Source organism: Lonchura striata, chromosome 1 (assembly GCF_046129695.1).
Source record: "Lonchura striata isolate bLonStr1 chromosome 1, bLonStr1.mat, whole genome shotgun sequence".
Classification (NCBI taxonomy): Eukaryota; Metazoa; Chordata; class Aves; order Passeriformes; family Estrildidae; genus Lonchura; species Lonchura striata.
Window position 1 is genome coordinate 81464201 of NC_134603.1, and position 18754 is coordinate 81482954.

At 34.1% G+C, this 18754-nt stretch overlaps 1 protein-coding gene across 9 annotated transcripts in view; it reads left to right on the top strand.

Moving 5' to 3' along the window:
• The window catches only part of CDH18 (cadherin 18), a 526665-nt gene that overhangs the window by 444950 nt on the left and 62961 nt on the right, over positions 1 to 18754 (top strand). For 8 of the 9 annotated variants that reach the window (XM_021526413.3, XM_031503961.2, XM_021526412.3 and 5 more), the window contains one exon: positions 18003 to 18170. In XM_021526413.3, coding sequence (XP_021382088.2) covers positions 18003 to 18170 — 168 coding nt within the window. Of the gene's footprint in view, positions 1 to 15015; positions 17045 to 18002; positions 18171 to 18754 lie in introns of those variants that run through there. The other variant, XM_021526418.3, reaches the window with a different exon arrangement.

Here is an 18754-nt window from a genome sequence, read left to right on the forward strand (position 1 = left end):
ATTTTCAAGGAAAATTGAACAAGAGACAATGACCTTGCACTGTAACTAGACAGGTTAGGGCTAGTCATTAGGAAAAATTATAATGGGATTTTTAAAGCACTGTAATGCATAACCTGTTAAGAAATGACAATTTTCTTAAAAGATGTCTTTAAAACCTGTTAGATCAACTTGTGTTAATAATGGTTCAAACACAGTTGATCCCTCCTTAGGAGAGGAAATCCTGTTTCTCTGTGAATCTTTATACTTGGGCAGATAAATTTACAGAAGTAACACTTAATGCTTTAAACTGCTATCCTTGTAGAGTGTATTCATGTAGAAATTAAAGATTAATTCAGGTATATATATTGGAGAGGGGAGGTTAGAGACTAAGAATTTCATTGCTTCCAGAGTGATTTTCACAGTGAAATCACTATTTTGCATCTCAGAAGAAAAATAAAACTTATTTTGTTTGGGGTTTCTTGGGAAAATGCAACTGTTTCATTAAAAGTGTGAAATTCAAACTATTCTATTTTTTAAGTCTATAATATATCAGAAAAAAATCAGCCAAGAGCTATTGAGGAGTCTAATGAATATTCTCTCAAGATGCAAGAAATAGACTAGCCTGGAAAGAAGATACTTGCTCCTGAGCTATCATTAATAAATGGGCTGAATGGATTTCTGGGAAAAGCAGTTAAAGAACAAAATGCCAATATGCTAGGAGGTAGTAAACACAGATCTCATTCAGTGGAGGAAGGAGTCTCCTGGTTCTATCTGGTACTTTCAGAAGTATATGTTCATCTGTATTAGACTCCTACATGTACAAATTGCAATTTGTCTGTGCATAGTCAGTGAATTCTTCACTTTCAGGATGCACCAAACCATGGAGCATCTAAAGACTCAATTTACAGTAAGATCTCTTTACAAAAGAATTTACAGGAAGATCTCTTTACTCCCTGGATGCATGACACTGGCTGTGTAGGTACTTATCATCTGTTTAGTACCTCAACATTAAATCTAAAACTGGAATATATTTCACTGGGAGCATCAGCTGGTAAGATTTTCTGTGCATGGGAAAAATGCACAGAATCCTTAAAGCTTGCCAAGATAGTTTTGGACAGGTTATACAGAAGTACCTTGGAAAAAAAAATCGGTATGCAAAGAAACACTGGTTAGAAATTGGCTCTTTTTTTTGTCTAATCTTTAGTGTAGTTTTACACCATTGTTTACAGTGTAAGATTCTAATTAATGTAAATTTGAACATTAGAGATTGTCACATGATAAAGGAATCCTTTTCATAACCTTTGTTTCCCCAGTTCAAAAGGAGGGAGGAAAGAATTGAACATTATGCAGGTACACACACAGGCATATACAACATGAAAGGAGCATGAAATAGCTTTCTTTTATTTTCTTTCCCTCTTTTATTTGAGTCCTTGTTGGATAAGTTATTGACAACTCTTGCACTTTTATGCTATAGCAATATTCTCTTTGATTGTAAAAGATTATTATATTAAACTCATTTTATTGTCCATAAACAGAGAAGTGAGAACATCATCACACTGCAAACTAAGATAGGTAATCACAGAATAAACAAACAAGAAGAAAAAGCAGTCCTTTTAACCATACAGAAATACTCACAGTTGATAGTGAAGTGCAGTGCTTAAATAACCTTAATAAGAGTTCTTATGTGAAAAAAATCTGTACTAAAATATTTGGGGTATTTCAGAGGATTTCTTGAAATGTGTTCCTGAACAAGCTCATTTTAAGGGATGCTCAAGTATTCTTCAGTGTAAAGCTGAAGGACACTGAAATTTGGTTGAAAATTTATAGGCATTTTCATAAGCATTTTTAGAACATCAGGCATCATCATTTGGGTTGTATTACTCATTAAAATATCTTTAGAGTATATTAGTATATTTGTTTGTTTTCCATTTTGCACCACTAAAAAGAGACAATATTTTCTCCACAGAAAATGTAGCCTTAATAATGAGGCAAAATGCAAAAAAGCATTGTGTAGCTTTCAGACTTCATAATTGCAAGGCTGGTAGTATTAAAAAAAATTAAACACATTTTGAAGTATGAGAAAAGGTTAAGTTCTTCATATATTTTTTCACTGTTTGCTCAATATGTCCTGTTGAATATAGTGTTCACTAAATTCAGTAAACAGATATATAATTATCAAGATGTCCTTTGTGCCATTACCAAGTGTGAATTTAATTCATAAATCCCTGGTGTGACGAGTCAGTCTTTTTATATGCTGTGTAATAACAATAATCCTATAAAAGAAAATAAAAAACTCCATTTTGACACATTTATGAGAATTTATGGTGTTTATGCAGAACTGTCATACACAGACATATCTTCAGTCCTTTGGTAGAAATTGCTTTAAAAAATGTATCTAAAAAAAACTTTTGTGGAATTGAAATGACTTCAAAAAATGTTTCCTATATGCTGGATTTGTAAAGCTCAGATAAATAGTGAGAACTTGTAAAATGCACAGAGCTGCAACCATAGAGAGTGCAAGGGAAGATATTTTGTGTCTCTGGATACTAAAGTACATTTTTCCTGAAATCAAAATGGAATGGTAATCTGTGCCTGAATTATATACCTACATTATGCAACAGTCATAGTCTGAGCAGCACCTTTTTAAAACTTGAAAATATGAAGGCACTATGGCTATAGGTCAAAGGCATTGCTCTGGAGCCAGCTGGCCTGGACTGCTTTCTAATCATCCCTAAATATTTGCTATGCATCATGATATGAAGTGCACATAAAAATTGGAAGGAGCTCTGGGTCAGAAGTGTCTGCCTAAGTAGTCAGTTCATTTAGTGGTATGTGAAGCACTGGGCTTGTCATGGACATGCATTCATTTCCCTGGACATGGGAGCTCCTGGTCTTGATTCCCACCTGTCACTGATAGGGAAGATGAGCTGACTGACAAATAATAGACCAACATTAGACTGTTGGAACTTTGCTCCTAAATGTTCTGCCCTTTGGTCATTGTCACTTAGGCAGGCACAGATTTTCAGTAATTAATTAGCAGTGGTATTAGCCAGGAAATAAAAAATGGTCAAACCCTTCTTTCTCTCTAATCTTAGCACTGTCCTCTGCTTTACACAGAAAGGCTGAATACTTTTTATTCTGCAATCAGTTTTATAGATACAATAAACCAAGGATGAAGAAAATTATTTGAAATTTCATTGTCTGGGGTTAGGGCTGATTTTTCAGAGACAAGTGGGTACACTTAATTTCAGGCCATGTTTTCAAATGACCATTTTAAGGCATTTACAATTGAAAATTGCATCTTTTATCTATATTATCTTGCTATTGTGTAAAGAAAATTATCTTGCTAAGTCTTTATATTTTTCAGAATTAGAACAAAAATAGTAGATGTAAGGTTCTGAGAAAACTTTTAGTAACCTCAAATATCTTGTTGGGAAAAAAGAGAATTTATTACAAACAGAGCAATATAGTGTGAGAACCCTGGCCTTGCTTTGGAGCCTCATATGGTGGTGAAATTCCTCCTCCAACCCGTGCTTCCAAAGAAAAACTCCGCAGGCTTAGCTGTTCGGTCTCAAGGCAGTTTATTGCTAGTTATCTAACAGATTATGTTCTTGGACTGCGGCTATTTGATCAGCGGCCTGGGTAGAGGCACACACACACACTGACATCCTCTCTATCTGCTGTCTTCTTCGTCTCTCCCTCTCCGCCCAGGGCTGCTGCTATCTTTTATAAGATATATTACGTATTACATGTTTACAATTATTCCCCAATACCTACTACCTATGTTGCCAAGTGTTTTTCTACTCTAAACCAATCTGTGAGTGCCAACATCACCAAGAACATGGAGGTAAGGAAAAGGAAGGAGGAAGAACAGGATCAGCCCACTTTCCTCCATCTTAGAACTTCTGACCCCCATGTACAAAGTGAAAACCCCCCTGGACATGTGTTAAAACCCCCCTGTACAGTACTAAAAAAATTTCCCCTCTACTTTGTAACTACTTATACTATACTATCTAACCTTTTGTGATTGCTTGTTCCACCTCCAAAGTTGGTAATTCATTCCATGGCTCAAACTCAAAATCACAGTTGTTTTTCAGCTGTCTGCCAGGGTCTAGAATGCTTCTGACCAAGGCCTGGAACCTCTAAAAATGTCTGAGAGACATTTTGAGTTCCCACAATATAGTAATTTCTTTTCCAAGCTATGCATATATATGGCATTAAATTATCTTAAGATCCTGAGGATTTGTGTGTCATTTTCCTTTGGCAAATGAAATCATTAAAAATGGGTACTAAAAGTCTGTTCTTCAATCTTTCTGTAAATTACTTCTGTAACACTTTTCACGATAAACCCTATGTGATATTGTATTACTGTTATGTGTCACCATGTGCAAATTTTGTGCATGTCAAAATTTAATTTTAAGGTTTATGTTTTTTTTTTTTCTCCTGACAATCAGAATGCAAATTTTTGTTATATCTTTCAAAGTATTTAAAAGAATTTATTAGCTCAGTATATCCTCTGAGGTCAAGCAGTAGATTTTTCCATACACAGGAGAATGTCACTAAAAAAACATTTTACAAGTGTAAGAGTTTCTAATAAAAATTAAGAAACTATTGTTGCCACAAATGGGCAATATCTACTCATGCTAAAGCAAATACTGTGCACCATTTTCACTTCATGGACTATTATATATTAGAAGTTTTCTCACAGAAACAGCAGAGCTACTTAAATACAGTAGAAAAATATCCTTAGCATTTATGCAAATATGAAATTCCTTAAAATATGTTCCATTTTAATTTTCAGTTTCCTGAGAGTTGCCACAACTAATTTTTTGCAAATAACTATTCTGGATCCAGGAAATACATGGTTCTTTGTAGTTGTGTCTTGACTTAGATTTATTTAATTTTCAATTTTTGATTGAATCTACAATAACTGAGTTTTAGGAAGTCAGAATTTTATTTCACAATCACTCTGTTTCTTTAGTTAAGTCTTTTCTCAAAAGATGCAGTTCTAAATTTCTCCATCAGAGTTTAATTGGTAGAAGCATACAACTGACAAAGCTCCTTCCTGTAGTTATTGCATGCTGTATATTGGAGCATCACTGTGACCCTGTACCAGATAATGTGCTTCACTTGCGTGCTGAACTTTCTCCAGTAAGACAAGTTGGTAAAAGACTCTGGAGAGTCTAAAATGTAAGATGGAAAGTAAAGGTAGAGAGATTTTAATTTAATTGCCTGTTCCTAAAAGGAAGTAAACGGCCCAAATAGGTATGCTGTCTGTGCAGCCTGTTCTTGACCTCAAAACATTGATTCAAATATATTCTGTTCTTTGCCTGTGATTTTATTAACATTATGGTAAAAACAAAACATGAGATTTTATATCCAGATTCTCAGGAGCTGTAATAGCAACATTGCTCATATAAGACACTCTTTCTTGATATGAGCTTCCATCACCAGTAACACCGTAGAGCAAAAACTCTTCAACCAGATTACTGGATTGACAACTTAGTCCTAATCGTACTAAGAAGCTTTTTGCCTAAAAATAACAGGTAAGATTCTTTACTGGTGTCAATCAGCATAACTTCATTACCTTGATATGAAGTTTCTGGACTTATCCAGACTGACAATATGAGGTCCTGCTCACCCTGATTGGGTATGTTCTTTAAGAAGGTCTTAAGGAGGATGGACAAGAAAAGTATTTGACAGTTCCAAACATGTCAGGTGATAATAGGTTCAATATCTGCACTTTAAAACCTACTGTCCACACTGTTTGGAACTCCCCGTTCATCCTGGTACCATGGAGTTTTACGTTTTTTCCTAGTACGTGAGATAATTTTTTAAAATTACATATCAGAGAAATGCTTGTTATAGTAGATTCAATTTAGAGGATAGACTTAATACAGACATATATAAAGAAAATAATGGGTAAAAATGTTTCTGTGATTCATTCAATAAGGAAGAATGCTGGAAAGAATTCAGAATGAAAACTTGCATACTGCCCTATTGCTGTTTCATTTTGTCATTAGAATTAGAAGCAGGGTATTTTTATATAGCCTGTGGATTGGTGTTCAAGAACAAGTAGGCCAGGAATAATAATTTAGCCTTCTTCTTCACAAACTTTAAGAAATAATCTTACTCCTCCTAAATGTTAGTAGAGTGGGAAATAAGTTTTTTTTTTTTTTTTCATTTATGTTTAAGAATTGCAGTAGCAGATTAATTTGCGGTCAGCCATGTTAAGGAAGATGGCTTTGCTTTTTGTAATTGAAAGTTTATTTCCTAATGGTTGGATTACAAGCACATTTGAATAAGTTTCAATGAATCTTCAGATCATTATTTAGAATATGCACTTAGAGGAATTACTGACCTTTTGTACCAAACTCAAGGTAGGCCCCTATCTGTATTGTCCTTCTGTGAATTTTTTATATGAAACAGAGTAATTCAAAATTATTATAGAAAATTTTATTTGCTTTGGAAAGAAAAAACTGAGGCTATTGAGGTCCACTTTTTAAAATCCTTCCAGGTCCTCAGAAGGCAAAAAAATTCACAAGATAGAACCCCAGTGGAGGAAAAAACCTCTCTAACACTGCTATTGATCTGTTTTCTTGCATTTTGTTTATTAATTTTATTGAGCAAGTAAGTTAAGTCTTAAGTTGTTAGATTTTGTTCTTTTCTCATAGTGAAAATTAAACCTGAAGGTACAAAACAAAGCCTGTTGCATTTTTGAGTAATTTTAAATGAGGATGGTAAGTAGGAAGAAGAAAAGGATAGAATATTTCTTTTTTTCCTTTCCTTTTTTTTTACAGAACCCAGCATGGAAGTTTGTAATATATGGTGCTTGAAAACATGGTGTTTGTGATTGGATTAATGAAATTATATAACTTCTCACACTGGGTGACAAAGTCATGAGTTTTCCAGGACAAATAACAAAATGTATGCAGAGTTATTCCTAAATAAGTATTCTCCAGTAAGTTTTTCAAAGTCAGAGCTAGTATTTTCAAATTTGTGATTTTTTTTCTAAATTCAGAATAATTTCAAATGCAGACAATGCTTCTTTCAAGTCAAGAGGTGTTCAACACAAATTCGTACAGCAGAAGTTGAGCACTTTGTTGAATAATGAATTGACTCAAATTAGAAAGAGAAACAGCTGCATAAAATTGATTTGTACATATTTTATGTTCTGTGTGACCTTATTTTGAAGCTTTTTAATTTATTGTAGTGTGAGAATGCCTCTTTTCAACAAGTTACACCAGTAATTCAGTAATCCAGTAATCATTTTCTTGATAGAAGTATACTGTAACAAATGAACAACAAAGACTGCTGTTTTCAGCCAACTGTAAGATTTATTGCACTTCCAGGTAGAGATTTATCTTTCCTCTGACTATATCGATATAACTTCAGGTCAATAATTCCTGATTGAATCTCTACAGAAGTCAATAGCTACTTATTATGTCATCTAATGCACAAAGATTTTGTGGATGTCAGGTCTATGGAAGAAAATAACATTTGTGAACATGTGTCACATTCTTTATTATAAGATTCCTTTAAGTTTTCTTTATATATCACAATTATTTTTGTGTCCATAAGAAAATTCTGAAAACTGTGGTTAACTTAAGGCTACCACAGACACATTTTCAGCATTCAAAAATATGTGTGTGTTGTCTGCCATGGTTCCTTGGTCAGCCTTCTGTTTATCCAGAATACAGTTCTTAGATATTTTTTCTCTTATGCAGAGTTTGATATTTTTTTATTGTGCAAATATATTAGGCTTTTTATACAAGTATGGAAACCTCAAAGAATTTATAATTTTTTTGGTCATTAATTTTGCTTTTCAATAGAATATTATGATAATATTTTTTTCTGGAATTTTTCTTTCAAGGACCTCTAAGGAAGCCAAATACTTATATTTTAAGGCAGCTGTTGTATCATGTATAAATATATACATATTTAGAGTTTGTTGCACTAAATCTAGCACTAAAGCACTTCCCACAATTAAGAACTGTTTTTTCATTAATGGAATTCTACTGGTTATTGAATTTATTTGTTTCTCTTTAAAAATGTATTCGCTTGCATGACCATTGTCATAGGACATTAACAGAACGGTTTTCCTTGTAATCCAGGTACCTGGGGTAGATGGAAAAATTATTCACATTCATGTATTGACACAAGTCTTAATGTATTTCATTCACACTTTGCAGATATGCATGCTAAAGTGCTTAGAAAGGTTACACCCTAAGTGACACATAAAAGTATATGTTATGCCATACTGTCGTACTGCTGTCCAAAACATTATGCAAAAGTCAGTGAAGCATTGCAGCTCAGTAGAATGTTCCATGGGTGTGTAAGGAGTGAGCATCACAGGGAGAAAGGAATACAACCTTTGTGTAAATGTTTGGTGTGTTGGCCAAGCAGGTTTTTTTATTAACAGATAATCTGAATTATATGTCTTGACCTTGTCAGTCAGTTGTAATTCAATTATTCAACAGATGAATTTTTGTCCAGAGATGGAATCTTTTCAAGACTGTAAGTTGAATTCAGGTTTTTTTATTAGCTGGACACCATTTTGGATCTATTAGAAAGGGGGCATTTATGCCTACAGTCATTGTCTCTCTTCTTGACCTCTTATTAAGGTGATCTACCTTGAAAAGAAGCGAAAATATAATTCAAAATAATGGGCAACTATGTTAGTCATCTCAAATTATTTTGATATATTATTATGTATTTATTAAAGACAAAAAGGTTAATTTGCATAAAAGCAAATTAATTTACTAATACTATATGGGAAATATAATGTAAAGTCTGTGGCTCCATCTTTCTTTTTTTCATTATGAAGGAAGTAATAATGAGGTTTGGATTATTACTGGAATATTAGCAGCTTTAATCTTCATCTGCATCTTCCTTTGTCATTTTCATTCAAGCTATACATTAAATATATAAGTTTGTGTCGGCCAGAAGACATGTGATATTACAAGAAGAAATGTTCAATACTAGCAGTCTATTTTATTTTAAGAGAGTAGGATTACCAAGTTTGTGAATATAAGTAGTTAGATTTCAGATTGTTTTCAGCTCTTTCTTGTCAAATGTGATGTCCTTTGAGAAGATTTATGTACTTAATTCCGATCTGCTATCAGAGATTCAGAGGTTACTGAATATATCCTCTTTTTACTTCATTGCTTTTTTTGTCACGTCATTATGTTGTTCCTCCTCACAAAGGATTAAATACACCTATACGAAGTTTATATCTGAAGAAATTGCACTTAATAAGTAATTTAATCTCTTCCAACATTCTTTGCCCTTGCCTCCACAGTGATATCATTTGCTTGGTTCCTCTGCTTGCGTATCTGACAAGTAAACTGTGGTGCAGAATGCCTCAATATCTAAATGGCATTGAAAGAATTGTAAGTCATGTATATCTGTATCTAGGTGGGTTCCACAGCTATCTTGGCCTAACATTTCATTCTGTTATACAATCAGCCATCACTTCTTACCATCTTTGAGCAATTATTCTGTTCCCCTTCCCTTGGGGTTCAGGTTCTTCTTTGCTTATTAAATACATTTTAAATTGAATTATTGAAAAAAGCATTTTCAACAGAGCAGTAACATCATACTTATGCAGGTTTTGTCTTAGACACATGCCTACTACATTAACAGGAACATATCAGAGTTTGAGCATCATATTGGTCAAGATGGAGGATCAAACCATTTATCCCTTTGGCTTCTAGCTACATGTTTTATCAGAACTATAGAAATACCCATAATTTGGATTCCAATTCCAAAGAACTCCTGAGTCTGTGCAAAAGCACCAATATGTCCTTCTATGAAAATTGAATTATTTAATTATGCACAATTATGCAGAGAATTAATGTATAGTGGTAGGTTGCCAAGGCACAGGAATTATTTTATTCTGTCTCTAAGACTTTCTTCTGCTTATCCATACCACATCTCCAACAATTTTGTGTGGAAAAAATGTGTGTTCAAAAATGGAAAAACAATTTTATAAGAGATCAAAACCACTCAGGTAGGAGATTTGCTTGAAAGAATGATTAACTCTATTTTTATGTCTGAAAAATCATAGGAATTTATGCGCAATTTGTATTCCATAAGAAATTACTTGCACATTTTCAGAACTTAGCATATTGATAAATAGTTTTTGAGGAATTAAACCTTCTTTGAAGTCTTTTCAGAATCTCCACATGAAAAAAAAAAAAAAAAAGCAGAATTCCACTTATCTTTACCCTGAATTGTTGAATCTTTTAGGAACAGAACTAGATTAATGGGGGAAGGATATCTAGGAAGGGTAGTAGATTGTCCTAGAGTAAAAGATAAACAAGTTTGCAGAATTTAAATGTGTTTCAGTTTCCTGAAAGGCCAAGCAAAACAAATTTGCAATATGAGGTTGGTAAATTTAGGCAAAGAGTGAAAAAAGAAAAACAGAGAAGCTAGAAGGAATTTAGCCAACTTAAAAGATTTAAATAGTAATAATGTATTTCCATGTGTTTTTCTGGAAAATAGGCCATATTAAAAAATCTTATTTATTTGTTTTGTGAAATGCCAGGTTATAGCAAAAAAGATAATTGCCATGCCACATACAACTCTAGTTAAACAGATCACAATTAGTAGCGACAAGGCACATATTAAATGGCTCTGAACTGGCTACCTGGGAGGTAGGAAAAAAGTTATCATCAAGACAGAATGAAAGGAAGAGATTCCTCTAGGGCTCTACAGGGATCAGTGTAAGAGCAATTCTATTCAACTTCTTTCTGTGTGGATTAAAAGTAAACAAAAGACAACCACTGGCCAAATTTTTGGATGACGATTTCTATAATAGATATCCCTTTGATTACAGCATTTGCATATTGCACATTAGAGTTTATTGTCATCTTTCTGGAGGTGTCATTGCAGCAAATTTTAAATTTAATTTACTTGATTGTCCTATTATAAAAACTGAGCGGTGTTATGATGACATTTGGTATCCATGCCATTGCCACATAAATGGATGTATTTTTCACTCGGTGAAAATTCTTCATATTCCTTAATTTAGGAGTATGAGCAAAATACTTTTTTTCAATATTTAATTTCTGTCTGTTACACATAAATATTTTAGAGAAGGTTATTTTTACTAACAGTTATTTTTAAAGATTTTTTTTTCTTCTGGGGGTATTCATTGTAGTACAATTAGTCTGGTCAATCCAGCTTTTCATTTAATACCATATTAATGCTATTATAACCGATTTCTTTAAAATGTTTGCTATTTTCCTTTTAAAATATTCTTATTCTTCAGCACTTTATTTTTACCAGTTATCCTTAAATGTTGGATTCATGTGTTTCATTTCAATGCTAATTTTCTCTAAGTAAGGATATACTATCTTTCAGTACTATAGTCATGACCAGAGAAGAAAATTGACCACTAGTTGCCATTTCTATAGTGTTGTGGCTTTCATCCATGAAGTATGTAGGTATGTCTCTGTAGAGAAACAAAGTTTTATTTATATAAAGCTTATCTGAGTCAAAGGGCTAGATTAAAAAACATCTTTGTTAGAGAAGAATTCAGAATGTGGAGTAGGACCATCACCCTTATATTGCACATTTCTGTTTAGGGTTATATTTTGAACTAAATCACAAATTCAAGTCAATGTCTATTGAGAATTCTAAATTTTAATTTTATTTTGAAATTTTAAGGAAAAAAAGTATTTTCTTACTTTTTCAGTATCTGTCTTAAAATGGAAAAAAATTGCTTCTCTTTCAAGGTAGAATAATATTAGAATTTGAAATGTGTTTTAATACATACAATATGTTCAGAATATTAAGTTACAATAAAATAGGCTAAAGTCATACCCTAGAAAAAGCAATTATAAAAATAGTGCATTTATTCCAAAAGAAAGAATAATATTAATGAAATTACCATCTGCAATACTTCAAATCCCTCTGTAAATTTTAAACTCCCACATTTAGTTAGCTATTAAATAGATGTTTAGAATTACATTTGAATCATAATTGTCTTCATCAAATATCTAATAACCACGCTCTTGTTTCAACAACAGAATGAAAATTTTCCAATCAAAAAAATACTTACTTCTCCATGACAAAATAATTTACCATTAAAGTGGAGTTGTGTGATTGTTTTCTTTTTGTTTTCCCCACTAGATAGAAAACCTCTGAGTTCAAAACATTAAAATAGACCATGTTTTATATGGGGCAATTCAGACATCATGCAGAAGTAGGCTGTAAAATAAAGATGACTAAAATTTTGAGGTGGTTACTGAATGTAAATGAGTTCTTATTTTGTGTAAGTAATAAGGTAAATTCTTTCAAGTGTACCAGACTAATAGTTAAGTACATAGTAAAATGCTTCAGTAAATGCATAGTTATGCATCTGGCTGTGGCAGATATTTTCTTAGAATTTGTCTGCACTCAAATTAAAAAGGTCTTGCTTTTTGCAGTCTCAGTTACAGTGGATACTTCTGTTATAGCTTTTCTTTGATGTAAGTTAAATGGTTCTACACAGGATGCTAAAAAAGACAACATAACACATTATCAGATTCTGCAGAGCATATAAGTATCTTTAAGAAAATTTGGTATATGTCATGGTTTGACACGGAAAGAGAATTTTTTTCCGGAAGGAAGAGGTCAATTTAGATATTGACCAATTGAAAGTAGACACGCCTCTGAGAACACAGAGGGGTTGAAAGCAGAATTCCCAGGGGAACTCGCTCTTTTTGGTTCCAGTCAGCGTGCAGTGCAAACCTCAACTGCCCAGCCACAAGCTGGGTGGGGGAGGGGAAGCCCCCATGGCCTGAAAGGTAGGCCCCAAGGGTGGTGGAAGGACTGGAACCGGGCTGGCCCCTGCAGATGGAAGGGTGGAAGAAATCTGGGATGTCTCTATTTTCCCCCCCCCCCGTCCCGGTTTCTCTCCCGAGGGGGAGAGAGAAAGAGGCGGCGGCAATCCTGTCCTGTCAGCAATTCCACCGCGAGGAAGGAGGAGCGGGGGGAGCTCCAAGGTGCCCAGTTGTGTGGGAGTTGCTGGATGTCCGGGCATCGAGCCATCCTGGGAGTTCGGACTTTTAACCCTTCCCTCGAGAAATGAAAGCTTTGTGAATTTTCCTTTCCCCTCCTCGGTTTGAAAGAGAGGAAGAGGGACACCTTGGACCCTGGGATGGGATGTTGGAAGGAGGAATTCTGGATGGGAGGGGGACAAGGAGTGGCTTTTGGCTGGACTTTTCTGTGTTAGCCACAACCTGAACCAATCTTCTCCTTCAAGAGGGACTGTGTTTTGGGAGGATGCCAGTGAGTCAAGAGACCTGCTTCAGCTGGGAAAAAGACAAAAGTGAACAGAGAAAAGGTTAGGGGCTTTGTGGTGGCGCCTCCTTGCCCTGGAAAGGAAAGAGAAGAGAAGAAGATCTCTGTTCTTGAGCCCTTGGCCCCAGGGGAAAATGGGGGGGACTGTGGTCCCAAACAATGAAAAACTGAACTGTTGTTTTCTCCCCTCTTGGCAGGGCGTCCTTGAAAGGAAAAATCCTAAAGGCAGTCTGACCATCCATGCATTGTGGTGAGAGCACTGTGCATGGAAAGGAGAAGGGTCACTATGGCAAACTTTTTCTCTGGGCGGTGCCATGTGTGACATGGAAACACAGGATGTGGAGCTGTGTTTCTTGGGGGGTCTGTGGCACAGGAGAGACTCTGTTCCCTCGATGGACTGAGTATCGGTTGTTTGGAGGGTGGAAACCTGATTGGGGTCCAGATTGTGTCTCACTGTGGTTTGTTGGAGTTGGGTGGTGGGGGGAGGAATGTTTTGCAAGGTTTTCATTTGGATCTTTGTGTGGTTTTTTTTTCCCCTTCTTTAGTTTTCTCTTTTCTTTTGTAGTAGTAGTTTAATAAAGTTTTTTTCCTGTTATTAAGCTTGGGCCTGCTTTGCTCTATTCTAGATTCCACTTCACAGCATTCAAGGTAGGGATCACATTTTCACGGGGGCACTGGCATTGTGCCAGTGTCAAACCATGACAGTATAAAAGAAAAGGTTACTGACTGCAATTCAGTAACAAGAATTAATTCAGAGAGCCTGAGAGTGAAGTAAAATTTGCCAAAAATGAAGTTATTTTCAGGTCTTTCTCAAATCCAGAGGTGTTGGGGAAAAGGAAAGAAAAGGAGCTATCCACAATAGTAGATATATCAATATTTAATCTCAGAGTTCTTTTTTCTCAGTTTTATCTGATAATTTTAGGATAAATACAGGACCATCATGAAGAAATTTCTTAATTGCAAAAGGTTGTGAAGAACTGTCAGTACAGAGAATGCTATGGGTATTAGGTTATGGGCAAGAGCAAGAAAAGCATAATCGAGTTTAATAGGATTCGGTAATAAAAGTACTTATAAGACCTATTGTTTAGTTGTAGTTATTCCTTTGAGTAATAGGGGGTAGGACTTGATCCTTATTGGTCCTATTCACATTAACAGGTTCTATGGTTTTACAGTATTCTGGCCTCATTAATTTGGAAATGTCATTGGGGAAAAATACCATGGGTTTATTAGTCAGTTAAAGATCATTCATCATTATAAAAAAACTGTTGCAATTAAAAAAGGTGGTAAAATCTTAATTGGAAAGTAAGTGGGTTTCTCATCATACATGGTCAAGAAAGATAAATTCAAATTGGAAAATGTGCTTTCCAAAACTATTGAAATCGTAACGCTAAAAAAAAATAAATTAATATTTAAAAATCCTAGCAAAACTGGTGTTCTTTACAGGTGAATAAACTTATACAGGAAGTTAGAAGACAATGTGATTTTTGGGAGAGCCTTCTACGTAGGAAAAAAAACCATCTCTCTTAATTTTAAGATGGAAATATGTATGAGTATTTGTGACCTGTGTGTTCTTCTCAGCTTCATTCCAGTAGATTTACCCTTCCATGTGTTGTATTTGATTTTTGACATAGAAGTCAAACTTCCGTAGAAATTCTTTACTTAATACCAGAAATAATATGGGGTGTAGCTGTAATGATGTCTACATACTTTTTTTTTTTATTTTCTTGTTTGCTTTTCCTACCAAAGATGCATAAGTATTGAAGGCATAGATGAGAAGTACTTGGTTAACAGGGTCACAGTACTGCCTAAAAAATATGAGGCAAAATTAGGGCTGTGTTTCAATTTACAATATCTGTGACAGCTTTCTTTTTCAGTTTTTTTTTTTTGGAAAATGTGTTAGGGAAATATATTTCCTAAGATTAACTTCCCGTCTTCTTGTGGGATGTATACCAACCCCTGCCAAGGATACAGTAGATACTCAGGAGCAATTCCTGCTTTAAAAGAAACTGCTGGATCATTTAATTTTATCTTAGTAATAAGGCAACTAAGTTCTCCTTACACATTTTGGGATCAATAGTGAAATTTGAGATTATGAATGATTTTAGTGCTGCACTGCCAAGAGCTGCTGGACCTGCTAGTGACAAGGACAGAGCATTAGAGTCCTCACAGTAGTGACATACCTCATACTGATGATATGATTTCAGGATGTATAAATGGATATGAAACACAGGAAAAAGGGAGAAGTAAATCTTCTCTCACTCCCTGCCTTCAGCCCATCAAAACTTTAACATTAGTTTTCTTATTTTAAACTACAAGGTTTTGAAATTAAGAGCCTGCCCAATTCCATTGTCTCAGTTTTCAGAAAAGAGGAATCTGATGCAAGTGAGAGAGATTAAATGATTAGTCATGATTAGTCATCCACAAATCCTTATTAACTACCTACAAGCCTTAATTAAGTGTCATACCCCTTGAAGCAAACAGAGAAAAGTAACCATAAATCAGGGGAATTTCTTTTTGTTTAGATTAATTTTAAAATGTAAGTGGCTAATACTGGGGAGGTTAGTGTAGAAGGCATGTTACATTTGAACTGTTACAAGCGGAAATGGAATGTTCTTTTAAAAAATGCCATATTTCTTACATGGATATGCATAAGCATGATACCTTTGGTTTCAAAAGAACTAAAACAATTAATTTGCAAAGTCAAAGCAGGACATTCTCAGTTCTACGACATTCCCATATTCCTATTTATCAGTAAAATATATTTTCAGAACAGTAGTACCAGATTTTGTGAACTGTATTTATTTTTATGAAAATGCTCATTTAAATTATAGCAGTTTCTTTTATCTAAATGACTCTGTAAATTTCCTTTTCTAAATTTATAGTGTGTATAAGTTGTTGTTATTTTCAATATATCATGTTGCAATTTCTGAAAAACATATCTGTTTCAAATGGTATCATTTTGAGGAAAAAAACCCTTGATGAACTAAAACAGACTGGCATCCTATTTTTAGCCAGTTTGTCCCAATCTACACTTCTGATGGAACGTAATTTACAGCTCAAAACTGTGTTGAAATAATTCTAAAACTTTGTGGATGCTTAAAAATATTCTTTCTGCATAGATCTCCTTGGTTTTGTGTGATTTGCTTTCAGAACAGAATGGAAACAATGGTATAAGCTACATGTAATTTTCCATCTTTTATCTAGCAATGGTTAAATGGTTTTATTGAAGAAATGCAAAGAAATTAATTTTAAAATACAAGAAAGATAATGCTCTGGAAAATATTTTCTACATGATCTGAAACTGTGGGAGTCAGAAAAAAGCTTGAGAATTGTGATGTACATAAAGTTCTCCTGAAATTATGGCTCTTCTTCTTAAGACTCTTTGCATTACTAATTATTATATGATTAAAATTTACCCAGAAGCAACATCTGATGGTGTCACACTATTTACTTGTTTGTAGCAAGAGCTCACTTTCAGAGTCCAATAGAAGTTATGCTAAAATTTTAGCTGTTTAAAAATGTAACGTTAATAAATTGGGCATGTTACATATTTATTTATTTATTTATTTTTATGAAACTCACTCCAGATTTCATGAGCAGAGGGGAAGGATCCCATCTATCAACTGGCTGGCAATGCATTTCATGATGCAGCCTGGGAAGATCCTGACCTTGTTTGCTGCAAGGACACATCGCTGGCTCATGCTCAACTTGAGGACCACACCAGATTATTTTCTGAAAAGCTCCTTCCCAGCTAGCTGGTCCACAGCACATACTGGTTCTCTATCACTGCACTTCACATTTCTCTTTACTGAATTCCATGATTTTTCTGTCAGTCCGTGATCAAAGAAATTATCAGGATTTAATTTACGGGTATCATCACAGGGGGAAAATGTCTCCTAATTGAAGCTGTGCCCATAGAGATGTCTCTCCCTACTTTTATTTTAATCTTTACTTCTACATGTATAGGCAACTAAATGCAAAAAAAGATTATGATGATGATGGATAAAAAAAATACAATTTTAGGATCATTCAGTTTTGGTTTTCTCTTTCTAGCACAGAAATAACAATAAAAATCTTATCTATTACTTTATAATTATTAATTAAGTCAAACATAAACCAAAATCTATATTACTGACATGTATCAAAAACAAAAATACTTTTTTTTGAGATTTGCCAAATAGGAAAGTCTAGGTTTTTGGTAGTTTTAAGAGATATATTATATATTAATTAGGTAATTACCTTTTGTTAGAAAACACCTTGTGTCTTATTCCTTGTGGTAAGAGATCCAATTAATTCATTTTTATATTAAGTAGCTATTTAAAGCATTATATGAGAAAACACTGTTATTTTCGCAACGTAACTTGAGGTCAGGAAAGTTATAAGTTATAATTATTATTTAATAATATAATAATTGATTCAGTAAATATTGTTTCAATTTTATCATATTATGAAGCAGGTTTATTGTATGGAGGCATCTGGAATTCTGTTTTATATATTCTATATACATATATATATACATACACATATACACATATACACATATATATACATATATACATATATACATATATACATATATACATATATACATATATACATATATATGACACAAACAACTTAAAACCACTTAGCTTCAGCTTTCCTTTAATGAAAGGTTATGCCCAGCCTTTGATCTTGCTTGAACAAGCTAATCCTGATCTTTTGTTTGTTTGTTTGTTTTCTTTCCCTCACAGGAGTCATCAGGACTGCCTTGCACAATATGGACAGGGAAGCCAGAGAGCATTATTCCGTTGTCATTCAAGCCAAAGATATGGCTGGGCAGGTCGGAGGGCTGTCAGGGTCAACAACTGTAAATATCACACTCACAGATGTCAACGATAATCCACCCAGGTTTCCTCAGAGTATGTACAATTTCAAAATATAACTGGCTTGAAAATCAGTGAAGTAAGAAGCTATTAGCAAAATCCAGTTAGTAGTCAAATTCATGGGGGAAAAGGCTGTTTGGAAAACATTTGAATTCACCAATATTTTTTAATTTTTAGGTATTTCCAGATAAAGCACAGAGATGGCATAGCTAAAATACTGAAACTAGTAAAGATTTCTTTCAGTCTAACCACTGAATAATATTGAGATGGGTTACAAAGGTATACTGTTCTCATATGTGGGTTATTCTCCAGCCCTTGTGAAATGCATATTGCAATAACTGTGTGATTTTGATCTCAGGAGGGAATTATGATGTTCCTATGGTAGATAACAGGAAAAGGCAATTCCTTAAAATATTTAACCCAACATGCCTTTGGCTGCTTCCATATGTGTCTATCAAATTTTTTTCTTTTGCTTTCTCTATACCAAAATAAATTTTTAAGATCAATTACTGCATTTCAGACAATTAAAATCTAAGATGTTTTTCACTATTGTTGAGCAATGGTGGAGCCTGACTTTATCATAGTTAAATGAATTGCTGATGTTAATTTCAAATAATATT